General features: G+C 50.2%; 1 protein-coding gene across 2 annotated transcripts in view; it reads left to right on the forward strand.

The window, feature by feature from the left end:
• The first annotated feature begins 217 nt into the window (after positions 1-217).
• The window catches only part of LOC134164370 (Golgi integral membrane protein 4-like), a 30,029-nt gene continuing 10,443 nt past the window's right edge, over positions 218-19,803 (forward strand). Inside the window, exons 1-9 of one of the 2 annotated variants that reach the window (XM_062620017.1) lie at positions 218-854; positions 6,585-6,659; positions 6,844-6,893; positions 8,522-8,575; positions 11,964-12,114; positions 14,165-14,247; positions 17,483-17,638; positions 17,747-18,031; positions 18,668-18,825. In XM_062620017.1, the coding sequence (XP_062476001.1) occupies positions 668-854; positions 6,585-6,659; positions 6,844-6,893; positions 8,522-8,575; positions 11,964-12,114; positions 14,165-14,247; positions 17,483-17,638; positions 17,747-18,031; positions 18,668-18,825 (1,199 nt within the window). In that variant the 5' untranslated portion in view covers positions 218-667. The remainder of the gene's footprint in view (positions 855-6,584; positions 6,660-6,843; positions 6,894-8,521; positions 8,576-11,963; positions 12,115-14,164; positions 14,248-17,482; positions 17,639-17,746; positions 18,032-18,667; positions 18,826-19,803) is intronic. The other variant, XM_062620016.1, reaches the window with a different exon arrangement.

The raw sequence follows: 19,803 nt of genomic DNA on the forward strand, positions 1-19,803 counted from the left end.
CCGTCCGCTTCCCGGGGCGCTGCGGGTTGGGTACCCCGGGCACTGCTCCCCATCCGCCGGTAGCGGGTCCCCTCGGGGGCTCCCCCTCGCTCCCGCCGGATGCCGCCGCCGCCGCCGGTTTCCTGGCCCGTCTCTGGGCCCCGGTGCCGCCGCTTCCTCCCGGAGCTGCCGGCGGGGGGAGGCCGCGGGGAGGGGGCCGAAGCGCTCCTTATCCCGATGGGTTATTTTTTCCGGTCGGTGCTGCCGAGAGGGAGGTGGGAAGAGCCAAAGGCGGCGGTGCCCCCTTCCCGCCCCCCCTGCGCTGCAGCACATGGGAAGCAAAAGTTTTCCTCCTCCTTCTCCTCCTCCTCCTCTCTCCCCTCCGCCCAGGCGGCCCCGGGCCGGTTCCCCCGGAGCGGTTCGGAGATGAAGGATGCTCCCGCCGGCTCCTCGGCGGCTGCTGTCGGGTACCGGCGCTGTGCTGCGCTTCCCTCCGCTGGGCGATGAGGAATAAACCGCTGCTGGAGCGCCTGAGCCTCCCTGAGGGCTGGGAAGGAGCGAAGAGGAGACTTTGATCGCGCCTTGCCGAGGGATCTGCGGAGGAAAAGGGCTGTTGGGCAAACCCGAGCAGATGCTTTAGCGACGCCGGAGAGGCAGCGCTACAGCATCGCTGTGCCCGGGGCCCATCATGGGCACCGGCATGTGTTCGAGGAGGCAGAAGGGGCTCCTGCAGACCGGGTTTTGCCTGGTGACCGTGGCGTGCCTGGGCTCGGGAGTTTTCATCTACAGCCACTTGCAGCAAAAGGTGCAGAACGCTGAAGCCCTGGCCCAGAAATACAAACAGCAGCAGGAAGCGCTGTCTGCCCAGCTCCAAGGTGAGTTCTGACCTGCTCTCTGTGTCCACACGCTGCCTGAACTTCCCTCCTTTTCCCTCTCTCCCAACACAGCCGCTGTCAGTTCTGCTGCACAGCCTGCTGATGAGCAGGGTGCCTTTGTGGTTCAGCTTTTGACTTTAAAAAGCTCCAGAAAGATGCTGGCATGTATTTTCTTTCCCCCTTTGCTGTCTACAGTTGGAACAGCCTAGAATCCAACTTGCTGCTCACAGCAGTAAGGGGAACAGAGGGTGCTGGATTGGTGAGTTCAGCTGCGTCACATCTATTCTGTTTCTTGTCCCTGTACTTCTCTTTGGCTGTGAGGACTAGTCCTGTGACATTCTAGATGTGAAGCAGTACAGATGCCAGCAGGACTTGGAGAAGCTTCTTGGGCAGGCTCTGCTCTCTGGCCTGCAGGAGTGTCAGGAAAGGGAAGACACAGGCAAGGGATCCTTTCATAAAGTTTGTCATCATGCTGCCTATTGCCTTTGCAAGGAGACAACCCTCAACAGCCCACCTGCTTCTAGAGAGACTGATCTGTGACTAGAAAGGTCTTGCCTGCTTGTTTGGGGCTGACAGATGCTGGCACACAGCTCCCCAAAAAGAGGGGAGGAGGAAGAGGAACTGGCTTTTCTGAGCCTGTTGACCAGCACTTGGTTCCTCTGGCAAGAGCTGCCAGAAGGGAAGCATAATGTGTATATTCCCCCTTCCTTTTCTCCCCTCATTTGTCCTCCTTACAGACGTGTTTAACTGTGGGAGAATGGCATTTAGCCCATGGAGAGATCCCAGCAGGGAAGGCTGAGGATGTTACTCCCTTGCTGAACTCTTCTTTGTCTTTGTCTATCATCCCAGCCTCACTGCATCTGCCAAAGTTTCCAGCATCTGTCACTAGATTTGGAGTCTCCAGAGGGATTTGCTGAGGTCCTTGTAGAGAGGTTTGGAGGGAATCAGCTCTTTGGTAGCCAGTGGTTGGGTGTGGAATGCTGAAGGTTCCGGAGTGCCCACAGGATGGATTTTGTGTGGACAAAGTATGTTTGCCTGTGGGTCTAGTGAGTCAAGGTCAAGAGGTTCTTATAACAAGTGGGTTTAGACCACTGTGCTTAAATGCAGAGCTCTTCCTTGTGCTCAGGGCTGTGTATTTCTATCTGTAAACTGGGAAAGCAGAGTGTGGTGTATGTGTTTGGTTTGTCTCCCAAGGAAACATGCTTTAAAAGAGCCAATCAATCTTGTGGATCGATGCAGTGTGTGTATAGATTCACTGGTATGATCTTATGCCTTGTTTCTACTTCTTGTTGCTCTATCACACGGCAATCAAACAGCTACAGCTCCTAATGTGTTGCACAGTCCCAGCCACAGCAATTCCCACCTGCATCCTGTGTTTCTGAGATGCGAAGATCAGCAGGGCCGAAGTTAGCTCACATTCCTTTCTGGTGTGTCAGCATCTCTTGCTCCTCTTGGAAAGAGGGGCTGGTTCTTCAGAGGATAAGCTGACAGTGGTAGCCTTGGGGTACCCCAGTTTTGGGAACTGCAGGCCCAAGCAAACAACTGAGACAGGCTCCTGTGGTTTTGCACCCAAATACATTGGAGTGGCAGAGCTGTAGCCTGTTGCTGGGATTTCTAACCCTCTCTCAGTCCTCCCATTCCTAAATACAGTTGTTGCCATAGCTACCCTCTTTATTTTGAGAAGACACTTACTTGTCCAACAGTTTTAACAAAGGCAAGGCTTCCTGCTGGCTTTGGCTGGTGGGAGACGCCTGGCGACTGGCAGACAGGAGCCACACTCATGGAAGTCTCACTGCACAGTGGCATCTTGCACACTTGGCCATGGCTCTTGTGCTGCTGGTGCTTTGGTGCGGGGAGTTGGGGCTCTGCGCTCTATCCCTGCCCCTCTGCTGACTCGTGGCCTGATTTATTGTTGTGTCTTCTGCATCCCATTTCTGTCTTTCCAGCTCTACAGAAGGAGGATGTGCTGTTCCAAAGTGGAATTCAGTGCTGTTTAACCAGTGCTTCAGGTGTCTCCTTTCACCTATCAACTATTTCCTACCTACCAAGTATTTCCTACCCTTCTTGTATCCCAGCGCAATATTTGTGCAATTAGAGAGGTTTTAGTTTGGTCAGTTCACTAACCAACAGCACTGCTTGAACACATGGGAAGGAAGGTGCAGTTACAGTGCACTTCCATCTGACATTCCTGGTGGGGCTTCACAACATCAGGCTGCTGTCTGGATGGGGCTTGGAGCAGCCTGCTCTAGTGGAAGGTGTCCCTGCCCATGGCACGGGGTAGGAACTGGATGAGCTTTAAGGTCCTTTGCAACTAAAAGCAGTCTGGGATTGATTCCGTGATTCTTTCTCACAAGAGGTTATCATTGCATGCTGGCTGAGCCTGAGAATGCGGCACTCCTGTCCTCCCCAGCGGGTGTGTTTTATTCTGTCCCTTTCCTTTGCCATCTCTCTGGATCGGAGAGGGAGGTGTGATGAGTCAGGCTTTCATTCTGCTCCCCTTGTCCCTTGCTGTGGATGATTCTTGAGCCTGAGTGACTAATGCCATTGGTGATAGTTGTGATGTGACTGGATGGAGACTGGCAGGAGTATCTGATGCTTCTAACAAGGAGAAGAAAGCCTTTTTCTGGGTGATGGGCTATGAGAGGGAAGGAGCACGGTGCAGTCTAGGAGTTGGTGTTGATCTCTTTATGCTGAGAGCTGCTTGGAGCTGTAAGGCATGGGCAGTGTGGGGACTCTTCCCACAGCACGTATTGTTGGCATAGAAGTGGTCTAATGAACTATGTACATAGCTTTAGCAGAACCAGAGCAACACAACCGATGCCTCTGCTGCCCTGCTCCATGAAAGCAGGGAGCTAGCACGTGCTCATGGCTTACTCAGGCAGGGGTAAACTGGGGACCAGGGGAGTAAAATCTGAGACTGGTGGCAAGACTGGAATTGTCTTCTCTTTATGGATCTCTCAAGCACCTGGCAGGGAGAGTTCATCTTAGCACTGTGGGGGTTATGAGGCAACCCCTTCACGCAATCACCCTGTGCTCTGGGAGAGAGTGAGAACAAGTCAGTGCAAGACCTGACCTGTTCTTTCCCGAAGGCAAGGCCCTGCAGGGGATTTCATTGTTTCAGCAGCCCCAGTTCTGCATTTCAGCTCCTTTGGCAGCAGGTGACGGGGCGTTAGTGCTGAGCTCTGGCTGAATTCCAGCCTGGATTTAGACCCTGACCACCCTCCATTCTCTCCTGTAATTGAAAATTGTTAAAGACTTCCTGGCTTCCTGTCCTCTGAAGCCACACTGGGCCATGCTGGTCACCTCAGCTGAGTTGTTGCTGTATCCCACCACAGGCATGAGCAGGGAGAGCACTGACTGCTTTGTGTAAAGCTGAACCCACCTTTTCTGGGCCCTGTCAACCTGGAGGAATGGCAGGAGAGAGGACAACTGCATTTCTAGGTGCTGGAGGTAACTTCAGCTTGTCTTAGTAAAGAAAACAAGTATCAGGGAGACAGATTTTGTCCTAAACTTTGCAAGCAACAGCTTATGGGATGGAACTGTTCCTGAAGACTCCTCTGTGTTGTGATGCTTGCATTAGGATTTGTGGTTATGGGTGTGTTAGCATCTACAGCAATAGGCTTGTGCTTTCCTATGCTTTAGTTTCCCATTTACTGTGTGAGACCTTGTGGCTTGGGGTCATCTCAGCAGATATTTCTGCACGAAACAGTTATTCCCTTGCCCAGTCCCTGCTGGGAGTGCTTGGCTCGTTTGAGTGAGGCTGTAGCTGTTGAACTTGGCCCACTGTGCACTTTGGTCTGGGTGACAGCACAACTGTGAGGCTGGTGCCTGCCCCGGCTGTTGTGGGACCTGGAGGGGTGGACAACCTGCTCCTGCAGGGGGAATCTCTAACCCTGCTCTTACACCAGAAGAAAACAGAGTCTACTCAGGCGACTGGGAAACAACACGAACTGCTTGCAGGAGGAATTCCTCCAAGGCCAGGGCTGCTGGGGCAAATGCAGAGTTGAAGCTTGGAGTACATGGAAGGTCTTGGTAAAGCCTGGGAATTGCTGGGCATCCCCAACAATCCCAACAGCTGTGACTTTTCATTGCTGGTGTGAGGTCCCCATCACATCAAAGGCTTGTCCTTGGGTGCTCTGCTAGATCAGCCTGAAAGAAAGTGAGGCGCTTGGGGCAGAAACGAGTGCCCAGAGCCCACAGGTCTTTTGGGAAGTGGCTGATGTTCTGAAGATGACAATTTCATGCAATAAAGCTTTTTGTCATGTACTGAAGAAGGACCCACAGTCTCTTGGGTGCTTTGCTGGGCTGGGGAAGCCCTCAGGGTGACATCTGAGTAGTCCCATGGGAAGAGTGTTCCTAAACCTGAAGCTGTTATGAAGCAGACACTTGGGCAGCAGCAGTGATGGGTTTGCTGCTTCTCAGTGTGCTCAGCAGGGGAAAATGTCCTTCCTGATGGAAAACAAGTATTTGTGCTGTAATGGATTGGAGAATATGGTAGTTTCCTCACTATACATTGAGAGCAGCATTTGAACTACCATTGGTGCTACTGATGGTCAACACTGTGAATATTAGGGACGCATAAGGATGTCTTATGTCTCTTATTTCTCCAGATTGGAGTATCTGCTCTCAGGCAGCAAACCACCTGATAGTGCAGGACCTGCACTGGCTTTGCTGCTCCCATACAACCTGAGTGGAGCTGGCTCTCTCTCTAGATTCATTTGTGAGAACACAAGTCCTTTGGGCCCCTGGAATGGGTTAGCACTTGTTTTATGCATGCAGATACCATCCTGCTTTGTTCCTTTTCCTGGACACTGCATCATGGCATAGCCTGACCCCAAAGATCTTGGCTCTGGAGGCAAGTTTCTCCCATTGCTCCTCCCCTCTGAACTGCTGCCCGGTGCCATTCTGGCGTGGTGGCAGCCTGTGGAGGGGATGGAGGAGCCTGTTGCAGCTGAGTGCAGTGACTCTGGGAAAGCTCTTGGGTAGCATTCAGCCATCAGGGTGGATTAACATCACCATCCATCAGGAAGCTTCTCTGACACTTGCATTTGTCATGTGGCTGCTGTGTGGTGCAGCCTCGTTGCTCTCCCTTCCCAGCTCCTGTGCGGAGTACAGATGCTCTTTTGTGTGTAATGGGAGAGGGAGCTGCTTGGCTCACTTTGCCTTAGTGGCCTCAGGGCCACTGAATGGCTGGGTTGTGGAAGGGGAGAAGATGTCTCTCCTGAATGCTGCATCCCTGGCAGCGTTCAAGGCCAGGTTGGACGGGGCTTGGAGCAAGCTGCTCTAGTGGAAGGTGTCCCTGACCATGCTATGGTTGTATGATTCCTCTGCAGAACAGATGACCTGAAAGGCTCTGACTGTCTCAAGCCTGGTAGTGGATTTGTTCCACAAATACAGAGTTTAGCCACTGGTCACTAAAGCCAGGTTTTGGGCTTTGCAGCTTAGGCTCCAAAGCAAAACCCAAGCGCAGATGCTCACAAGATGCACCTGACCCTTTCATTGTCTAGAACATCAGGTATCTGCATGTATGCCAGGACTGTTGCTTTCTTGGTGTGGATTTTACACATGAGCTACTGCATGCTCAAGCCTGGACATCCAGAGTGATGAAAACAGGAAAGGCTCCTTGGCAGTCCAAGGCAGGATTTGAGGTCCACTTATGCCCCTTTTGGGGAAGATGTGGGAAGAAATCTTAGGGTTTCTCTCATGCTCTGCCTCTTTCTGCTTCCCTAGTTGTGTATGAGCACAGATCCCGGCTGGAACGATCCTTGCAGAAGGAGCGAGGGGAACACAAGAAGACAAAGGAAGGTGAGCCTCTTGCATGGGTGGCAGAGGGGTGGCCAGCCAAGCCCCAGCTCTTCTGTGGGGAGGTGTGTGTTGTACACAAAGCATTTTCTGAGCTGCAGCTTTTTGCTCAGCAAGAGGCTGATTTCCTTATTCCCTCCCGTTAAATTCCAGCTCATTGAACTGTTTTCTCTTCTTCCCTCTCTAGATTTTTTAGTGTATAAGTTAGAGGCTCAGGAAGCTCTCAACAAGGAGAAGGTAGGTTCACTTTGCTCCTCAGAGCTGTGCGTGTGAGAATGGTAAAGATCCTTCTAGTACCACCACAATCACGAGGCCAGGGGTGTCTGGCATGTGTGAGACTGCGAGTGTGCATGGTACAGGGTGAACTTTGGCTGACTCCACTTTGCAAGGCTGTTGGTGTGTGAGGATTTACTTCATCTCGGGGCATGGCTGTGTTGTGCTAGAGCTGTTCTGCCTGCTCTCCCCTGCGTGACAGCGGAGTAGCTCGTGGGGTAGCAGGGAGTCCTGTGCTGCAGTCAGGAAAGAGAATTGCTGTTCCATGGTACAGAAGAGTCCTGGGGAACTTGAATGCAAGGCACACCACAGGGAGCATGGAGACAAAAGGCCATGGTGGTGTTGGGAAGCATATCCATTGTTTTCTGTCTCCAGGGATTGTCAAATTACTTCCACTACCCTGTGGACTTCTCATTCTGCAGGAAGAGGAGGCCTTTCCAGTGAGGGTTAGGAAGAAACATCCCTGGGTGACAGCCTGTCCCCTTCACTTCAAGTTATAAGGCTGCTTATATTCCTTTCTCAGTGCATCTGTTGACGAGATGCTGGAGAAGAGGAGTTCTTTTAGCCTGCTCATCTGTGAGTGAATGTCATCCTGTTAACAGGAACTCATGGATGAATATCTGAATGCTCTCATGGCTGGGCAGCCCCCTTGCAGTTTGTGCTGGTAATATTTCATGCCATAGTGAGTGTTTAACCTGTCAGTTACCTTGTGGGCTGTAGTGGAAATCTCTGCACGCTGGTTAGTTTGCACTGCCATGGTGCTGCTTAGTGTTTCAGCCCCGTTGCTTTAAGCTACTCAACCACAGATCCCAGCAGATGGTTGTGAAACTGCCTGTAACAGGGAGAGCTGCAGCCTGTTCCCTCTGAGGTGGGTGCCACTGCTGCTGTGGGAACTTGCCCTGTGAGTGCTGGTGGCTTTCACACCTCCTGTGTTGAGATGCTACGGTGAAGAGTGGTACCCTGGGCACAAAGGGGATGAACGTGACCGTTAGCAAGACATAAGCACATCCATTAGATTGGGACAGACCCATCTGTGGATATGTGCAAATCCCTCCCGCTGCTGGTTTGTGTCACTTGAGCTCAGTTCAGCTGTACCTGGTTGCAGGAGCTTCCTTGAGGCTTAGCCAAGTGCTCAGTGATGGTTTTTGGTTGAGTGGTGCAGGTTGTGTGTGTGTGGGTGTGTGTGGGTGAAAGCCTCAGCTCTGGTGCTGGCTGCCTCCTCCTCCTCAGCTGCTGCAGGGATTGCTCAGCCTGCTTTGGGGGGAGTTTACTGTGCAAAGCTCTTTCAGCACTGGGCCTGTCCTAGATAAAGGACTGGGGAGAACTACTGGGAATGTGAATCAAGGGCATGCAGTTAATTAGCTCATTGTTAGTTAATTGGCTGGGTTGTTGTGCAAAGGTTCTCTTCCAGCTGTGCCCAGCTGCCTGTTCTGCTGGCCACCCTGTTCCCAGTCAGTGTGTGTGTGTGTGTGTGTGAAGGACCAGCAGGAAGCTGCTGGGGGTGCAGTGGCTGGGCAGGGGCTGGGCTGGGGTGTTTCCTGTCTTAGGTTTTCCTGGGGTTTAATGACACTGTTGGATCTTTTTCTTTCCAGCAAGACTCAATGAACAGATACGGGGCCCTCAGTTCCCAGCACAAGATACTTAAGGTAAGGGAGGAGTCTGGTGTGGCATCTGCTGGGCATTAAGGAATGCTCCCTAGAGGGAGAGTCGGTGCTTTTGCTGACCAGAGGTGCCTAGGAGAGACGCAGGGTTTCCTGCAGCTAGTGCCAGCACAGAGGGAGGAGACCACACCGTGGTGCTGATCCACATTCCTTCCTGGCTATTCAGGTTCATGGGAGTTTCCTATTTATCCTGTTGGGCTTTGTGTCGGATTACAGCCTTCACCTATACCTCATTTCAATGGAAGTCTTTGTGCAGTTTATCTCACAGGAGTTCTGTTGTTCAGAATGTTCTTTTCTGGGTCTCTTTGTGTGAAAATAGGTCTATTCATTGTAACTTGCCCTTCTGGGCTAATACAGTGTATTCCAGGCCTTGCAAAAGGCTCAGAGGCAGGCAGCTTATAGCATTTGATAGCTTATCACATGCTATATCTTGACGTTCTAAAGCATATCTGGATGTTAAAGTTTGCTTTTGTTAGAGCAGTGCAAGTGTGCCTGGTGCTGGTGGGGGTGAGATGGTTTCAGTTGGAGCATTGGCAGTGAAATGGTAATTTAATTCTGGGATGGAGAAAGAGGGCTATGTTCCAGCAGCCCTTAGCACCACTGGGTTGTATTTCCTGAGCAGAGCTGGACCTCCAGCTGCCTGGCTTTTGGATTCAAGCGTCGGGAAAAGGGAAGTACAGTTCTGTCTCTTGGGTATTATCCAGCACTGCGGATTCTGGGAACGCTTTGCAATAGCAATGTTCCTCTTCATAGCAACTGCAGTCTGAGCAGAATGCTCTGGCTTGCTTGTCTCAAGGGGACAGTGGGAGCCGTTTGTCCTGGCTCCCTTTCTCTTGCTTCCTCTTATTTTTGGGGGGGGAGAAATCTGTTTTTTTAGCTGTATTTACAGCTGCTGAAAGGCAGGCCAGCCCTTGGCACTGCAGTGAGGGAGATTTCAGCCTCCTCCCCAAGCCCCCCCCCCCAACCCCCCAAAAAAAGCAGTATTCAGCCCAACTTCCAGCTAGTTCTGAGCCTGAGTAACACTTTGGTACTGGAACACAGGCGAAAAACACTTCCCACTGGTGCTAGCTTCCTCAGGAAGAAGATTGCTGCCGGCAGTGTCATCACCTAGGAAGCAGACTTATGCTGAACAGAAGCATCCGATTCTATTACGCTGCAAGTCCCAAATATGACCAAAGACATCCATGAAGCCACATCAGCATAACTGGCTTTGGTGTTTCTGGCCACTGCTCTCACTCTGGTCTGTTCTGAAGTCATCTATGTCTGATGAACATCTGTGCTATCTACAAAGCTGCTTCTAAATCGTGGCAGCAATACATGGTTTTGAGGTACTCTTAATATCTTTCTCTTTACCTGCCCATTGCCCCAGAGATAGAGCTGCATAGCTCATGCATCTTGGGCACTACATGTTGTCTGAACAGCAAAGGGGAGGTGGGATGAGAGGACAAGCTGGCCTGAATTCATACAGCTCAGCTGAAGGACTCCTGATGTCTGGAAGATGAGGTGGCATCCTGAATGAGATGCTTCTCTGAAATAAACCCAACACAGAGCATGTTCCAGACAAAACCCAGCACCTTTAGAGTCCTCCGAAATCTTGCATCCATTGGTCACATCCATCCTTAGAAACCAGCAGAGAGTGAGGATGTTCTGTGTGCTTAATGAGCTGCCTGGGCCTCCGGAGCTTTGTGTGACCTTGGTCGAGGCACTTCAGCTTCCTGCTGCTAGCAAAGGATGAGTATTCCCTCCCTTCTTCCCGGCTGTGAGCAGTCTGGGGACAGGCATTATGCACATCCCCTGCCAGGCAGAATATGGGCTAGAAATTAATTGACCTGAGCTGATGAGGACTAAAAATGCCTTCGATTGCTTGGTTTCTTTTAAGAAATCAGTTCCCACTTGCTAACGCTGGTGGCTTCTGAGGTGTTCAGTATCAGAATGATTTGAGGGATGTGGTTCCTCTGCAGAGCTCTCTGCCAGAGGCTCTGATGAGAACAGCAAGTACCGAACGTCTCTGAAAGCCGAAGCAGGAATCTTTTATTCTCTCTTTTCCCTCCTGATCTGGTGATGTGATTAACCTGACATCCTCGTCTCACTCCTTTGTTCTGTCTCTGGGACCCCTCCATACCAATAGCTTTTTCCTCTGCATTGCATGTATTTTTGGAGTACAGTTAGTTCTCTTCTTTTAGTGGAGGATAATTGCTTCAGGGGAGAATGCCTGGGCCACAGATGCTTTGTTTTACTGGGGATAAATGCAATCACTGATAGCACTTAGAGGTTTGGGGCTTCTAGGAAAGAAGAGGAGGTGGTTTTTACAGGAATGCTGCTGGAAATTGCATTGAGTCCTGAGGAGCTGTTGTGTGGAAGGGCCAGGGTTCACCTGCAGCCTGTCCATCTGCATACATGATTGGTGTTGACAAACTGAATGTGGAAGGACTCTCAGGGTTACCATGGGAACAAAAAGGGAGGTGAATTCTGGTTCAGTGGGTCTGAGCAAAAGGATGTCTCAGTGTGTTTTGTTCTAGGGCTCTGCAAGAGAGGAAGGGAGAAGAGAACAGCCCTTCAGCCCTGATGAATTCTTAGCCTGCTTGACATAGTCTGTGGTCTTGTGAGAGTCTTGCTATCCTGGCTTTTTATGCCTGTGAGCCCCACGTTACTGGGTGGGATGCGAGCTCTCTCTGGTCTCATTATGTGAGAGGATGTGATATCCTTGCAAAAGGTTCCTCCCTCCTGTTCTAGCAGCTTGGAGTGGTGGGTGGGAGAACAGCCAGGCGAGCAGGAAGCGAGCCAAACAGGGAGAACAACCAGAGGGGTTGGGTGTCCAAAGGCAATGGGAATTGGACCTTAGCCCTACTTAAAGGTGAACTACTCCTGTAAAGAGATGTGCAGAGTGATGCTTCATGCACCAGGGAAACTCTCCTTGCAAGCAGTCTTGTCCTTCAGCACGTCTGGGAGTCTGGAAAGGACCTTGGCTTTGTGCTGGATCAGCTAACACAGCCTGTGTTGCTCTCACAGAGCAGGGTGTGCAGGGAAGCTGGGAAGGAGTAGGAGTAGTTCTTGGCTGTGCCCCAGAATCTCCATCTCTTTTTCAGGCAGGAGTGGACTTGCCACCACATTCTGCTTCCCGTTTAGTAGCTTTCAGGAACACCTCCCAAACTGCTTCACGCAGCAGAGTTTAACTGGCATTTCACATCCCTCCTGAACCACTGAACACAAAGAATATCTCGCTGTATCGGGGGTTTCTGGCTACCTTATTGGAGGAGCAACCACCTCTTCTGCCTCCCCAAGCAACTTAAACAGGCACTCGAGTAGCACTTGGCAATAGCTAAATCGCTCTTCTTCACCTTGTACTGACTTTGTCCCCTCTTCTCGTACTCAGAACCAGCACGAAGATGTCAAGAAGCAGCTGCTTGACCTGCAGCTGCAGCACAACAGCTTGAAACTGGAACATCGCAAGACACTGGAGACTCATAGCCAGAAATACGCCCAGCTGCAGCAGGAGAAGGACAGCGAAGTTGCGAACTTGCAGGGTGAGTGTGATGGAGAGCTGAGAAAACACCGACGAACTGGGTTCAGGAGAGGACAGTGTTTCCTCTACAGGCCCCCAAAAGAGTGCAGGAACACTGTAGGACCATGAGTGTGCAGTGCCTTAGCCCTTCTGTACCCCAGTTGGAGTTCTCTGGGGTTCAGAGCTGCCTGTGCTGTTACACTGCATGGGGCATCCCTGGCTTCTGTCAGCACCAGCCTAATTGACCTTTGCTGTCTGCTTACTCATAGTACACATCCATGCTACTTATCTTGTGTGGAATTTGTGCAGGACCAGGTAAGAGAACAAATCATTGTGCCAGATGTTGATGGTATTCAGCCTGTGAAACAGTCCATGTCCCAAGGAGGTGACACTCAGGATAAGATAATCCCAAAGTAAAAGGCATGAGGCTAAGGTAGAGGTGCATGCCTGTGGTTCCACAGTAGGCTGGAGAAGAAGCAAAGGTTCATCCATCGGATAATGCTGCCTTACCCTATCCTTTCTCTGGTGGGTGAGTGTAACTAGGCAGACATGGGCACAGATGTGGCACAGATAAAGCATTGTGACATTTAGGTGTCCCATCTGGTTCAATATACATTTCCCACTTCTCTGTACATTTTTGACAATAAAAACCAATTTCTACACTACTAGAATTCTGTAAATGCTAACATTGAAGCAAATTAAACATACTTTTTGTAGTTAATGGTGTAGCTCTATAAAATGCATTTACTATTGCAAATATTGCAGAGAATGCTGATCCCTGTAATTCCCAAAGAGCAGTTTCTATTTAGTCTGCTCTTTAATTAGATTGGGGGGGGGGGGGGGTTAAGGTTCACATCTGTTCTTACTTATATTAGGTCTGGGAGATGGAAATCTGCTCCTGTTTTGTTTGGGTGTTTTCTCTGAGCACTCCTGGGTTGGAAGGGAGAAGCTGAACACAAGCAAATGAAACCTAAATATTTCATTGTCTCTTTCTTGCAATACGCAACCCTCAGTGAAGAAGGAAAAGAAATTATGCAGAGGAAGGAGAATAAGGATCAGAAAAGGGATTCCTAGAGGGAAGCTGGTCGGGAAGGTCGGCTTAAGGCTGAGATATTGACATTCGCTGTCCATCTTCCCAGGCACCCAGCCTCAACGGCAGAACGTCCTGTCTCAGGGATGAATAGTATATAAAAAGATGTACCACTGTAATCAGAAATATCTATAATCTAGAGCTGGAATCTTGCATGGAATTCAGCCTATGGCAAAGTCACCATCCTTTTTACAGGGAAACATTCCCATCCCTGTCCGTAGTGGCAGATGCAGCTATGTTTGCACAGAAATCCCAGTGCATGCAGCAATGCTGATATTATGAGAGAGCTTCAGCATCCCAAATAAGGCTGATATTCTTTGACAGTCTTTATTGGAGGATACACAATTATGTTCCAGGCAGTGAAATGTAAGTGCATTGTGTGTCTTGTCACTGGAGTACTTAGTGTGCAAAGAGCTTGAAAGGAGCCCAGCCTGGGAGCTGCAAGGCACAGGCTTGTTACTTAACAGCATAGGGAATACATGTGCCTGAGGACCAAGCTCTCCTGCGATTGCTTTGTGTGTTGGGGGTCTTTGTGCCATCCTTTCAAGAGGCAGCTTCTCTGTGCAGTACGGGGGAACCTCCTTGGATCTGCTGTGGGCTCAGGAGACAGGACAGACCTCTCCTCTAGTTGCTTCTCAGCCTTCCCTTACAACAGGTAGGGGCAGTGACTGTTGCTCTCCTGGTATTCAGCTGCAATGGGTAAGGGAAATGAAGAAACAAACTTGACAGCAAGCACAGCCAGAGCCTGACCTGATGGAGATAGGAGAGACACTCTGGAGAGAAGGAAGTTCCTTGGATGGGCAGGACTCCTGAGTGCTGACAGGAAGGAGGATTCAGGTTTGTCAGTGTGTTTGCCTAATCCCTAGCTAGTGCTTCACTGTAATCCCTGGGCTTGGAGAGATCTGTCAGGATCAAGAGGAATTAATTATGAGGGACACTTGAAAAAATAGCTTTCTTAAGCAAATATCTTCTTCTCTTGCAGATACAGTGTTTAAACTCAGAGAAGAGAGCAAGCTGCTTCGGAAGGCCCACCAGGAAGTTCACTCGCAGCTCCTTAATGCCCAGGTAACCAGCAAGGGGCTGTTTGTGGCCACATGGGACAATCTTTCACTGGGGTCTGGATGCACCATCAAGTATTCTCTAAGTAATAAATCTAGTTATCAACTGTATCCCAGTGTGGTCCGTTGCCTAAAATGGTGCTGGTTGTAAGATGCATTCTGTACAAGCTCTCCAGCCTGGAATCTATCCCAGTAGCTGAAAATATGGATATGCTACACAAGCCACTGGTTCAAGTGAGTGTGAACCAGCACATTCCCAACCCTTGAATGCCTCCTCCACTCACACACAACTCAAATACCCTGAATGATGATGAACTGCCCCTGGTTTTGCCCATAACTAATTGCAGAGAGGATTAGCAATGCAGAGGTGCTTGCTGAGACTACAGACACTCAACAACCCTGGCAACAAGGTTCCTTTCTACAACTCCATGTGAAGCCTTAGTAGAGAGGGAGATCTATAAGGAATCTGGAAATGGGAAGGAGCTAAATAAAGAAGCAGGTGTTCAGTTAGTAAGTGTTGGAGCAATACAAGTGGTGGTGGCTTAAAGCTAGAGAGGCAGAAAAGCACTTTCCTGCAAGGGGGAAAGACAAACCTTTTGTTCATACGGTGCTGTGCTCGTGATTTGAGCCTCTTCAGCACACTGCACGTCCCAACCTCAATGAATTCTGCTCATCCACCTGAAGCTGGGAGATTTGGGAAAGGGAGAAAGGGGGTTATGCTGGCAGAGGTAGGAGGATTTAATGTCTTTACAGTGCCTGAGGCTCTTGAGCTGAGCCAAGACACAAGCAGCTTTGTAAATACACTTTACAAGTCACTTTGCAGTCTGAATTAGCCTTTTCTGTTGTTAATTAACAGCCTTCTGTCAAGCACTCCCTGGGATTATAGGATAAGCCCAGAAGCAAGGAGCTGGTTTTGGTTAGATGCTGTCGACAGCCGATTATTCCCCTGAACTGGATGCTGAACTTGAACTAGAGGTGGAGGGCGCAGTGGGCTTTGACTCCAAGATTGTTCTTGAGTTCTGACTGGATCTGCCCTGCAAAATAGGAGGGATTTAAGTGGCTCTGACAGCTCTCTGGCTCATGTCACATGTGGTTTGAGGGGTCTCGGGTGCACCATCAGTGTATGTGACTTGCCTGCCTTAATGCCTTAGCACTGAACTGCTCTTTTACCCTGCTCCTCCACACGGCTGCTCGGATCCTCTGCAGTGATGCTGCCTGCAGTGTACTTGTTGGAAGCTAAACAAAGACTTCTAGTCTCTGTAGGGGTCAGTCCAGCGAGCCCAAGCCGGGAATTGAAGCAGCATGAGATGACAAGCTTCCCCGGTGCCCCTGGCAAGCGTACATTCATTCTCACCTCCTGAATTCCACTTCAGCAGAGTACCCTTAAAATGCTGTTTGCCTGTGCCGTGTTAGAGAAAGCAATCAGCAGTTCAGCTGGGCAGACTAGTGCACACTCGGAACAGCATCACAACCCCTTGGGCAGAGGTGGTTGAGGCTAAAAAGTCAAGCACTTGAGGCTGGAAAATGTGGTGGCAGCTTTTGTGCTGCCAGTCTTAACTTTCAGGCCCTTCAGTGTTGAGTCCAATGGGAAAAGTGGTTTGTAAGAAGCAGCTCCCTGTCATTGCTTGCCAAAGAATGAGTAAAAGGATTTGCCCTGGGTGAGGGAGAGGGCTCAGTTGCCTGCTCTGGGTGTACCAGACAGTCGTGTAATGAAGTTGTGCTCCAGCCATCTGTCTGCCTGCTATTTCTGGCTCCTACAGAAGAGGCAGTGGTTGATCCCAATGATTTCAGAAAATTCCTTGGATCTTTGGACAAAGAGCCTAGTGTTAAAGGGTTCTGTTTGCGTTTCTGATCATCCCTTTGTAGCGTGTAATCAGTGATTCCTATCACAAAGATGAACGCAGCCGTGGTTGCCATCAGCGGGGTGAGGTGCCATGTGGAGGAGCAGACACCTACAAAGGCTCAGGCTTCTCTTTGCCGTGGCAATTTGCACTGTATCCTGTCTTGCTTCCTGCTGGCAGGTGGAAGTTTAGAGGAGTAATTTGCATTCTAGACAACACGTTCCCATTCCAAGGGTTCTAACACGTTCCCCAAGCCCAGCCTGCAGTAGCTGTCACATCAGTTGCTCTGCCAGGTAAAATGAGGCACGGAGGCATCAAGTGAGACACGCACAGCTTGCTGTGACGGGGTGCAAACGGCGTGTGGGAGTCTGTGCACTAAGGCTGGTTTATAGCTGCTTTCCCTCTGGGCTGACCACCTTAACAGGCTTTTGATGGGTACAAGCTCTGCTTCCATCTGGCTTGTTCTGACTGGAAGCAGTCTCCCACTAGCTAGGGCTACATGCCATGAACTTGGCTTCCTTTTCCTTTCCTCATTCCTTTTATGTTAGCTTTGCTGAGCGGTTTTGTTGGGGTTTGGTTTGTTTTCTTCACGTTAAGGTCAAATTTCAGGGGGAAGATCACAAATCACCAGAGCCTGCTCAGGAATTCATTTCCTGCTGCACTTTCCTTGCTGCTTGGAAGCTTTCCTACTCTGCCCAGACCCTAGTTTGGTCCCTTTCCAGGTACCTTTGGCAAGCATATGAAAAGCTTTCCCCGGCACTTCCCTATAAATAGCTGGGGTGGGAGTGAGGAGCTCTTCCTGAGTAGCTTTCTCAAGCCCTACTTTTGGGGGTTGGAGATGGAAGAAATAAGCTGCAGCAGAGAGAGAAGTGTTGCATTTGCTGAAGAGTCCCAGAGAATCAGTTCTTATTTGTCTTGCAAAGTGAATTGAATTGTCAAGGAGGATTGTGCCAATTGTTGTCAGCCCTGCTGAGCTGAGCACATCCATGGGGAAATGCCTCCGCAGGAAGGGAAAGAGAAAGGCTGACCTGGAGGTACACGTGTGTGAGCACAGGAGGAGAGGGAGCCAAACCTAACAGGACCTAGGATACAGCTCTTGTGCAGAGGCTGGAGTTGTGTCAATGACTTAAGCACTAAATGCATTGGGCAAAGAATGGATGTCGTGGGCCAGCACTTCCTGGGTATGCAATAAAATAAGATGCAAGACTGGAATCTGGAGGGAAAGCTAAAGACTAAACATTAATGGTGTTATCTCCAGCCTTTCATATACATGAAATTCTATCTTCTTTAGCAGTGTATCCATGCTGAACAACTGGCTATAAAAAAGTGGCTCTTCTCAGCAAGGAGTGGTTTAACCCTGTTATTGTGTGAGGTTTCTCTGTACACTTCTCATCCCCTCAGGCCCAGATGGAAGAGTTCAGGCAGCTCAAGGAAGCTCTACAGAAGATGCCAAGTTTCAAAGGAGGAGGTGCTGGGAAGGGGCAGCAGCAGTTTCAGGTGCTGAAGGAGCAGCCCATGGTGCCAGCCAACAGCCAGTTGCAGCTTGTGAGGCAGAAGGTGTGGTATTCCCAGGAAACCCCAGGGAGAAGAGTTCTGCAGGGGGTTGAACAGGAGGGAACCGAGCTTGTTCCTTCAGAGCTTGTTCTCATCCTTTCTTCCTTGCAGGCTTTTCCAGTCAACCAGGAGAGCCGCCCCTTTGGGAACCCGCTGGCCTCACAAGTCTCCGGGGTTCAGAAGCAGGCAGGTGGCCCTTTGCTGCAGGGCCAGAACTCGTACCGTAATGATGGCCCAAGGCCACAAGCCAACGTGCTCTTTACCCATCCACATCCAGCCCCAAGGCAAGATGCCAACTCGCTGCCGGATGCTCTGCCAGCCTGGCCGGCGAGACGCGGGGACGGGCACGTGGTCCGCTTCACCCGCACCATGAACAGTCTGCCAAATGGGAACCCTGTAAGTCCTGCGCCCTTGTTTTGTAGCACTTGCTTCTGAGGCTCGAAGCTCTGGTATTTGTAATGACCTGCATGTGTGCATTCCACTTCCCTGATGTGGAAACTGTCCTGGCCTCAGGCCTCGGACTCCTGTGCACTCTTAAGGGTTTGTGGTTTAGTGGCTGGGCTCAGATGAACGGGTTCTTGTTCTGGATCCTGCTGGACCTGCAAAGAGTGAATCATAAAAGCAGCTCCCCTGACTCCTGGGGTGATAGAGAGGCAGCTTATGGAAAGCAGGTATCTAAAAACCAGACAATTGCAGTGTGGTTCCACTGGCATTACAGTAACTTTCCAATGGGAACCTGCAGGATGTTTTTTAGAGGCGGTTTTGTTGTTCCTCCTCTTGGAGATTCGCCTACCCAAGAAACGCTTGGGTCAGATAAATTCCAAGTTTTCCTCTTGGCTGTGTGGAAGGAGAAAGACTTCTCTTACTGCAGGCCAGCTGGGTAGCACTGTAGATTTGTTTTGGAGCACTTCTGAATCTGTTGTTCTCTGATAAAGGCTTGCCCTGGCCCATAAACCTGCCTGAATGCAAGGGAGATGCTCAGGTATCACACTAGGAGCTTGTGTGTACCCCAAGCATGTGTCTTCTCTGCAGGATCTAAAGATGGTGATGCGCATTCATGTTCAAAGCAATGAGGAAAGCCAGGCTCCTGGATTGGCACCCTCTGACCTGAAACAGCCCTCTGCAGCAGAAAAACCTCAGGCACCAGACAACCACCACTCTCCAGGGAGCAAACAGGTCCAGATGCAAAGGTTGGTGAAGTAAAACTCCCTTCTGCTTGCAGTATTGAGGCTGAGAGGTACCATACAGGCTCATCCCCGACTTCTTGTGCTTATTGTGGTTTCTACTTGAAAGGTGGTTGAAGAAAGTGTTTGTTACTGGTTCCACTGCCATCTAATGCTTGTAACCGACTGTTGCTGCCAGGTCTTGATCTCAGCTGAAGCAGAGCACTAGTCATGTTGCAGGCAATGTTGTGTGATGGAGTGCACAGTCTGCTGTGGGTGCTGTGCTGGAAAATAAAAGGCTCTTATGTTGATGGTGCATGCTCTATTGGCTGCCTTTGTATTTGAACTGTTCAGTGAAGTGTTTGTGTGGGGAGGAGAGAGAAAGAGGAGTTCCTGCCGAGTGAGATCAGGTCACCGTGCATTTCCTGCTAGCTAAAGGAGAGAGTGGGATGGGAGGCTGAACTCACTGGAAGAAATTTCCTCCCTTTCATAGATGGTGACTGAAATACCCTGTTTTGTTTAGCAAGCTGGAGATACTCTGCACCATATGCAGCAGCAAGGGTGGCTAAAAATTCCCTCCGTTTCTATGAATGAGAGGCATAAGTTGTACATTAGAGCTGCGATCCATTTTTGCCACTAATTAATCTGTAATGTGCCAAGCTCTGCAGGAACAACCAGACCTTGAAGATCTGAGAGCCTCTCATCTCCAAGGTTATTTGGTAGTCTACAGGCAGCTGGCAGCCAGCCCCAATTCAGGTACTAGGATGTTTTCTTTGCTTCGAGGGCAAAGACATCCCAAACTCTGTATTCTCTCTCCTTTGTTTCCTTTCCTCCCAGGGAATGGAGCTTGGCTTCCTGTTGCCAGTGCACTCCTGAGGGATGCTAGGGATCTCCTTCACAGGGCACATGAAAAGTCACACAGGTCTGAGACCTCTTGTCCTGAAACTATTGGGTTTTATCCAGAATGGGGTAGAAGAGGTTACAGCAATAGAGGACACAGCAGAA

Source organism: Pezoporus occidentalis, unplaced genomic scaffold, assembly GCF_034315485.1.
Source record: "Pezoporus occidentalis ecotype Australia unplaced genomic scaffold, CSIRO_AGI_Poc_V1 ctg219, whole genome shotgun sequence".
NCBI lineage: Eukaryota > Metazoa > Chordata > Aves > Psittaciformes > Psittacidae > Pezoporus > Pezoporus occidentalis.